The 8,202-nt window shown below is 40.8% G+C and overlaps 1 protein-coding gene across 2 annotated transcripts; it reads right to left on the bottom strand.

Moving 5' to 3' along the window:
- Nucleotides 1-232: 232 nt before the first annotated feature.
- Nucleotides 233-8,106, bottom strand: phs1 (PHS1 protein). Of its 2 annotated transcripts, XM_014173546.2 has the most exons (8): nucleotides 7,845-8,106; nucleotides 6,090-6,207; nucleotides 5,195-5,213; nucleotides 4,513-4,601; nucleotides 3,788-3,909; nucleotides 1,571-1,749; nucleotides 1,060-1,168; nucleotides 233-1,022 (listed from the first exon to the last, which is right to left on the bottom strand). In XM_014173546.2, the coding sequence occupies exons 1-7, from the start codon at nucleotides 7,967-7,969 to the stop codon at nucleotides 1,089-1,091; spliced, it is 732 nt and encodes a 243-aa protein (XP_014029021.1). In that variant the 5' UTR covers nucleotides 7,970-8,106; the 3' UTR covers nucleotides 233-1,022; nucleotides 1,060-1,088.
- Between the last annotated feature and the right edge of the window lie 96 nt (nucleotides 8,107-8,202).

Genomic DNA, 8,202 nt, shown 5'->3' with positions numbered 1-8,202 from the left:
TACTATCCACTCTAGGTCATGGAGGCCTACCCCTACTTCAAACAAAGAGTTACAAATCAATAACCAACCCACAATCAACATAATATGATTCTAAAGAAACCCAAAAGGTCCAAATTCTTAACTAATATTGTCAACACAAAAAATCCAAAACATTTCAGCAAAAAGCTATCTTATGACAATAAGCACTGAATTACTGCAGTTAGTTGAGTATTTGAAAATAAAACTATGTAAGCACAGAATAAAGAAAAGCTTTATTACACCAAATGGAATGTGATCAGAAGTTCTGCAGGTGAAAAAACTAGTTGCAGAAATAAATTACTTAAACAACAGGCATAGTCCTCCGTTGAGAGTCAGACAAATATGGAACCCTCCATCCATCCATCCTGACAAAGGACAACTATTCATTTGAGCACAAAGCATGGCAGCATCCCAAATGACACTATTCCCTAAATAGTGTACTATATAGGGAATAGGCTTCCATTTGGGATGCAGACCGTGATAGAATAGAAGGGGGGGGGGGGGTTCTAGTGTTTGTCTTCTACTGAATAATGAGAGAAGAGGGCATTGATTGTATCAGTGCATTCAGCACATTATGACCAGAGTCACAGGCAACAGCACAGCATTCTGCTGCCTCTCAAAGGGGCCAGTGCAATGGACCTGGATCATCATCACATTTACAAAACAGTTTAAGTAGCATTTTGATAACATGGTAACTGCATTTACTTACAAAGAAAACGAAAAGCAGTTTGTATATTGTAAATGACAAGAGCATCTTAATAGCCAGGCAACAGCCCAAAACCGAACCAACTGATTAGCAAGAACCACGGTTAGATCGATCATCCCCATTCCCCATGTTATTTTCTGGATCTGAAAAAGAGTTGAGTTTCTTGGTATTTCAACAAGCAGACATATTTAATTGGTCAGGCATGTTTTTTCTTTTTTTAAACGTTATCTCGTCTTTTTCCTCTCCTCCCCGTGGCATGATGTGATCAGTCTGCCAAGACTCCTCCCCGTGGCATGATGTGATCAGTCTGCCAAGACTCCTCCCCGTGGCATGATGTGATCAGTCTGCCGTGTGTTTGCTGTGTTTACTCTGTTTTGTACTCTTCCACGTGGGCCAGGACTTTCTTTCTCTGACGCATCATGTGGAAGTAGAGCTGGGGAAACACTGGGGAAACACCGGGAGGACAACATACTCAGATAAAAAAAAAAAAACAAGCAACCATAGAATCATATGCAGAATTAAGTATAGACACCTTATAACATTTATGAGCCATTTCACAACATTTAAAAAGCCCACATCTAGACAAGCAAGCACTAAGTGCAAGGCAGAGCATTAGAATTCACAGCGCAAAGCATCTTACAGTGAATTGTAATGCTCTACTTTGCACTTAGTGCTTGCTTGTCTAGATGTGGGCTTTTTGTAATTCATGAAATGAATCTCCCCTACATACTCAGTCCAACACATCACTGACGTACTACTGAAATAGTAAATCAGTGATGTATTGTAGCGAGTAGGAAGGGGAGATGCAATGTGGCGAGAGACAGAGAAAGAGAGAGAGAGACTTACGTGGAATGTAGGAGACCATAGTGAGGATGAGGAAGGTGTAGTAGTCGAAGGAGAAGTTGTACTTGTTTGGTAGAGTGACAGAGTAGAGACCTGTCTTCTGCACATAGGGCAGGGCTGCATAGATGGTCAGCAGCTCACCTGTCACACCCATAGGATACAGGACTAGGAAGAATGTGTACCTGGAGATAGGATGGAAGGAGTACATTTCAATATGGACATGTACAATATCCAGATTGCAAGAGGCTGCAATATCACTACTGTAGCTAATTTGTTCTGCTGAATTTCAATTCATGATGCCAGTGGTGGTGGCCCAGATCTTGTGCTGCATGTTGTTTGTGCAACTGCATGTTCTAATAGGGACTGGGGAAGCATGTTCTGATAGAAAACTACTCCTCCCAGGCGTGTCCATTTGTTGTCATGCCCAAGTTCAGACTCTTGTTTTCTCATATTGCTATCACAATAATTCATAAACAATGTTTCTATATGATATTTTGTCCATATCGTGCAGCCCTTCTACCTGTTATGTACCACAAACTTTATAAAGTCAACTGAAGGTGAAGAGTGAAGCACCACAACATTGGCTGACATTAGAAGAATCATCATAATTTGCTACCAGGCAACAAACGGTCCTCCCCAATGAGTAGGCCTTTGTTGAAGACTTTGTTGCCATGGTTGAGACTGAGAAAACACATTATGGAGGGAGTGTCGTACACGCCCAGGTTACTTTACATACAGCCCTATGTAACTATGTTATGAACATATACAGTGCCTTCATAAAGTATTCATACGCCTTGACGTATTCCACATTTTGTTGTTTTCACACACAATACCCCATAATGCCAAAGTGAAAACATGTTCTTAGAAAATTCAGGCTGTAACACAACAAAATGTAGAATAAGTCGGTATGACTACTTCCTGAAGGCACTTTATAATGACAGCAGGAATGGCATAACGATTTTTTTAAAGAGGGTGCGGGAATAAAAACATTTTTTTTTACTAGATATCTTCTTATAATTTCTGACGTTTGGTAGGCTATTTGTTTGTCAACTTGTCTAGGCCTATAATAACTAGAAGGCAACTCTCCTGTCATTATATGTTGCCCTAGAACAGGGTTACCCAACCCTCTCCTCGGGGCCCCCCCAGACATTTCACATTTTTGTTTTAACCCTAAAAACTGGCACACCTGATTCGATGGGTCAAAGCCTTGATAATTTGTCAAGACTAATTGAATCAGGTGTGCCAGTTTATGGTTAAAAGTAAAATGTGAATAATCTGGGGGGGGGCCTAAAAGACTAAATAAAGCCTAACTCACCACAACAATGCCATAAATCGATAGAATGAACACATCAATAATCTAATTGACATCAACAAAGTTCTCTCTCTTATGTCTGCTTATCTCGCGGAGGGAGGACGTTTAGGGACCGGGGAGAAAATGCAATAACTCTGAAACCGCTAAAAGATTTTCAGTGGAAGATTTCCAAATGACATCAGTTTGACCGGCTATAAGGAAATGAAAGATGTGAAAACAATCCAACATGTTTCTGATAAGATTTCAGTTCGTATTAGATACATATTTTGTGCTGTGAGCTTTCATGTCGCTGAAAAGATAGGACGTTTACACACGGTTCTTAACCGCACAGTCACATTTTCTCAAGATGCTCGCACCCCTACTTTCACCGCCTCAGAATGACAGAGACTCTAGTGTAAAGCATCAAAGAACTTCCCCATCGTTAATACCAATCGACATGGCGGTATGTCTCATACATTGACAGTGAATAAATAGAGGGCTGTGTACAGTATTTAAACCCACACATTAAATGAGCAGGTGAAAATTACATACAATTGTACAGGTAAAATGTCAGCCTTCCGCATCTGCTGCGGAAGGTGACAGAACTACAGCTGTGTTTGTCAGACCATGACACCATTAAAAAAAGGGGTTAAATAGGTTCCCCCCCAAAAAGAAATAAATATATATATATATATACACACATTACCAGTTAAAAGTATAGCCCATAGAAACACATTAAATAACATTTATTTAAAAAAACAGTAAACAAATAAATCATAAGGAATAAGGTTTTGAAGTGTCTGTCCTATATCTATAACCCCCTTTTTGAATTTAACACACAAAGTAATTCTACAGCACTTCTTTCCAATGTGAAGTGAGTGCCTCTCTCATTCAGTTGGTCAACAGGAGGAGCGGGGAGCTTTTCTTACCGTGCCCATTTGATGAGGTAGGGCAGGTGGTTGAGCAGACTGAAGGTGTAGAAGGAGTAGCGGATGATCTCTGTGATGGTCCATGCCGATACGAAGAGCAGGACACTGTCTTCACTCTGGACCTGGAATCAGACAGGACAAACAGACAGGGGTGAGACTGGGCAGACAATTCAAAGCTAGCATGCAGTAGTTTGTAGTAGATTCATTCAACTGGAAGACCGAGGGGTTATAGCAGAACCGTGCAGTTTGTTGCACCATCTATACTACGCTGTAACTCTGCATGTCATGCCGCCTGACAGGTAAAGAGAGAGAGAATTGTAAACACAAGATTTTAAAGCAAAAGTCAGTCTCTGTAAATTAACATAGTTGCAAATACTCACAAACACACATATGCAGTAGAGCGTTTCAGACCTTACAAACATGTTAGTGTTATTCACCCTGTTGACTTCAAGCATGTTCACTATTTCAGGCTCACAGACCGTAGCGCATCAGCAAGTCTCTTTCTTTGGGATGAAGACAACATCTAGGGGCATTGATCCCCTGAAACCATTACCACATATTATAAAGTTTGAATATTTGTTACTGTCTCACTCCGTAATATTTTAGTGCTGGTTCATCCTGATATTCCAACAGATCAAAAAAACTAAACTTATCTGGAAAATCAATGGCTAGTTCCATAATTGGTGAATGGGGGGGCTGAATGATTCGATGAAGAAGAGATGTACCTCTCGTACGCTGTGTGTCACAGCCCAGGTGAGGAAGACCCGAGACAACACCTGGAACCCTGTTAGAACCACAGAGGATGGAACGATCCCTGGAGCAGGAGAACACAGCATGATCATCACATTAGAAGATATGTACTGTATCACCTCAAAACACAGCTTTACCACTTCACAACGCAGTGATACTGAGCAAAATACATGATGAGAAGAAAATACATCATATTTTCAATTTGTGCAAAAGTATGTCAAGTGTTGGACTATTCATTCATAGACAGCTTACAAAAGCTGATATAAGACAGCAAAAAATATAGCACACCAATTCCAGTAAAAAAAAAATTAACTGTATTACACTGACTAAGCTGTGGGCTACATATGTGTAGTGTCTAGGTTTGTCCAGCAGAGAGCAGCACATGTCAGACAGACAGAGACAGACAGCTGCCATAATGAAGGTCAGGGTTAGCCTCAAATCCCAGATAATTAGTGGACTGTGTACCGGGAGTGCTACGACCACAATGGAGCAGGGCCATGCTCGTTATCACATTAGCACCATCAGGCCAGGCTTATCTTAGCAGCCTGGAAAGGCTATCTCTATCTGAGGCAATGGCTCTCAGTAGGGCTTATGTCCACATGACTGGTAGAGACCGCGCAACTTTGACCATGAGAAGAGGGAGGAACTTCAACTTACCCACTGCACAGTGCAATATCTGAACAGAAATAAAAATAAAAACAGCATAAACAACACAGTCACACCATATGGTCAGTGTAAATACTTTATGCAATTAATTGTTTCTCCACACAGATTTTCAGTACATGAGTTTGAGACGAAGTGACTTTTTTTTAATGTATGCAATTATAAACTCTGATCTCACAGCTGATTCATATTGCTCTTTAGTGAATCAAGGTTAAATATGGCAATAAGATGTAGTCTGTCAATCCTATGATAGTGGATATGTACACCAAGACAGTTCATTCTACTGGTCAATGACTAGATAAAAGCCAGTGCACTAGTCAAAACATAATCACTGGAAATGCCCAGTGTTTAAAGGTGTTTTTATGAATGGAGGGAGTTGGAATAAGAGCAACATGTAGACTGAGCTTGGGTTACACTAGGCCTAATCCCTTCTCTCTGTGTTACAGTGTGGCTGGAGAGGATCACACTAACACCCTACTAGGCCTCTGTGCTGTCTGTAAGTAGCACAGAGGTGGGAGCGGGGGAAGGCCAAGGCCAGTCATGGTGGAGGAGTTTCTATTTAAAAATACAACAGTGCTGTGTGCTTGAACATTCCTGCCATTAAGTTGTATTCATACAGTAGGGGACTTACCAAATGCACCACACACAGAGAACGATAAGGGGCTGTCCTGTTAAGTGCTCTGAATAAAAGCCCAGATTTTGTTCAGTGGGGAGAAAACGTTTTTGTAAGGAAGTGACATAAAGGGGGCTCTACCTAAACTTGTCAAATAAGAAAAAGTATACAGATTTCCATTTTCTGTTGCATAATATTTGACTAGTGTACCTAATGAACATGACCCAGGTCTGACCCTGAGGCCCTACAACAGAGACTTGGCCTACATCCACTCACCTCTAATAGTGCACCGGTCTGGAAAAACTTCAGGGGTTTCTCTATAGAGAAGTACAGGCCGTGGTAGCTGCCTCTGACAAGGTAGGCCCGCACCAGGCCCACAGCAATGACCAGCCAGCTGGAAGAACACACACATTTCATGTTTATTTCAGTTATTTAGCCAGGATAGTCTACTCAGTAACATCTGACAATATTTTCCAGGGAGTTCTGGGTGGAAATACATTTCTGGTATCAAATAATAGCCTCAGTTTACTCTTAGAAGACAGGGTAAAGCAAAACAGTCCAACCACACAGAACGTAGCACTAATACATAAATGGAAACGGCATCTGCACAATCACATACTTGAATAGTCGTGATTGGTAGGAGTGACAGGTTTTGAACCTGATAGATATTAATCTACTAAAGTTAGTAATAGAAACTGAGCAGGCTGTATAGCCCCTGAAAAGGCACGGCGTACCGGTTGTAGCTGGTACTCAATAAACAGAGAGAGTATCACAGAGGGAAAGAATCACCTCACAGACAGGAATGGGAGGGGGAGGGAATACTGTAACGTCATCTAACTTGTTAGGAAGGGAGCGCATCCAGCATTTTGCACTTGTGCAATTTCTTTCACAACAACTTGTATCATAATGCTGAGTGAAATTAGAAATATTGTCCGAACTTTTGCCAAAACAAATGTATTTATAGTAAAAATAAAAACGAACAAATGGTGGTTGCAAAACGACATGCAATATGCATAAAGAACAATAGCTATTACTGTACATAATGACAGCTTTTTAAAATTATATATATTACATACAGTACCAGTCAAAAGTTTGGACACACCTACTCATTCAAGGGTTTTTCTTTATTTTCACTATTTTCTACATTGTAGAATAATAGTGAAGACATCAAAACCATGAATTAACACATATGGAATCATGTAGTAACCAATAAAGTGTTAAACAAATCAAAATATATTTTATATTTGAGATTCTTCAAAAGTAGCCCCCTTTTGCCTTGATGACAGCTTTGTACAGGCTTGGCATTCCAAGAGTGTGCAAAGCTGTCGTCACATGCTTGGCATTCTCTCAACCAGCTTCATGAAGCTGGTTAAGAGAATGCCAAGAGGGTGCAAAGCTGTCATCAAGGCAAAGGGTGGCTACTTTGAAGAATCTAAAAAAAATGTTGATTTGTTTAACACTTTTTGGGTTACTACATGATTCCATATATATATATATATATATATATATATATACACACACACACACACACACATAATACATACAATACACACATATACATATATATAATACACACATATATATACATACATACACACAATTCACGCGATTACAGTTGCAACTCAAGGCAACATAGCTAATTGCGGTGTTTTGTAGGCGCACGCTAGAACTAAATGTAACCAAAGACAGACAATTGATACATTCCCGACGGAGGCTGTTACAAAGTAACAACATTAGTTCTGTGTTTGGCTGAAATGATTTGCTCTAATGTCGCTGAAGGCAGCACAATGAAACGAGTTATCGACAACGTGTCGCCAGCGAAGCAAAGTTGTTCACATGGGATTGATTTAATCATTAGCCTATCATTATTTCCAAAATACAAGCATTATTGGGCAAAATGGCAAGAAAAACAGTTCGGGGATCGAGTTTCGTAGCAGGCACGAGCCTTCCCATGACATTAATTATGACAGATCATGCACGCTTGCACCCCATTCTCGTCAAACAGGAAGTGTATCAGAATTGTGTACATACCCAGCTGTCATAACCACGTTATATATAACCAGATACGCCGTAGCCAGGGCACCCGGTCCCCTCTTTTTCTTCGGGGCCACATCAGTGTGAGCCGTCTTCGTGGTCCCCATAGCAGGTGCTGACATGACTGAACCCCACTTGACGCTGCCCGATTAGTGTGCCAGATGCTGAGAAAATAGCAATCAGTCAGAGCTACTCTTCCAATCAGTCCACCAAATCAGGAAATGCAAGGCATAAACTGGGCCTGCGCAATATTTTACGGGACCAGCAGCCCGCGCCCCCTACCGAAACATCACCATGAACAGTTTACTTTAGCTTAGTGCTTGCTTTTGAGTTGTAAATGCCGTAGATTTGTATG

The sequence above is a fragment of the Salmo salar genome, chromosome ssa25, assembly GCF_905237065.1.
Source record: "Salmo salar chromosome ssa25, Ssal_v3.1, whole genome shotgun sequence".
Classification (NCBI taxonomy): domain Eukaryota; kingdom Metazoa; phylum Chordata; class Actinopteri; order Salmoniformes; family Salmonidae; genus Salmo; species Salmo salar.
Note: the sequence above shows the minus strand (reverse complement) of the source record. Positions and strands in the feature narration are given on the sequence as shown.

Bases quoted from the DNA above. Each gene is read 5' to 3' on its own strand.
- phs1 (XM_014173546.2), bottom strand. From the start codon at position 7,969: ATGTCAGCACCTGCTATGGGGACCACGAAGACGGCTCACACTGATGTG. The intron at 3,910-4,512 runs GTACATCTCTTC...GTCTGATTCCAG, and splicing joins TGACACACAGCGTACGAGAG to GTCCAGAGTGAAGACAGTGT. The intron at 1,750-3,787 runs GTAAGAAAAGCT...TCCTATCTCCAG, and splicing joins TACCTCATCAAATGGGCACG to GTACACATTCTTCCTAGTCC.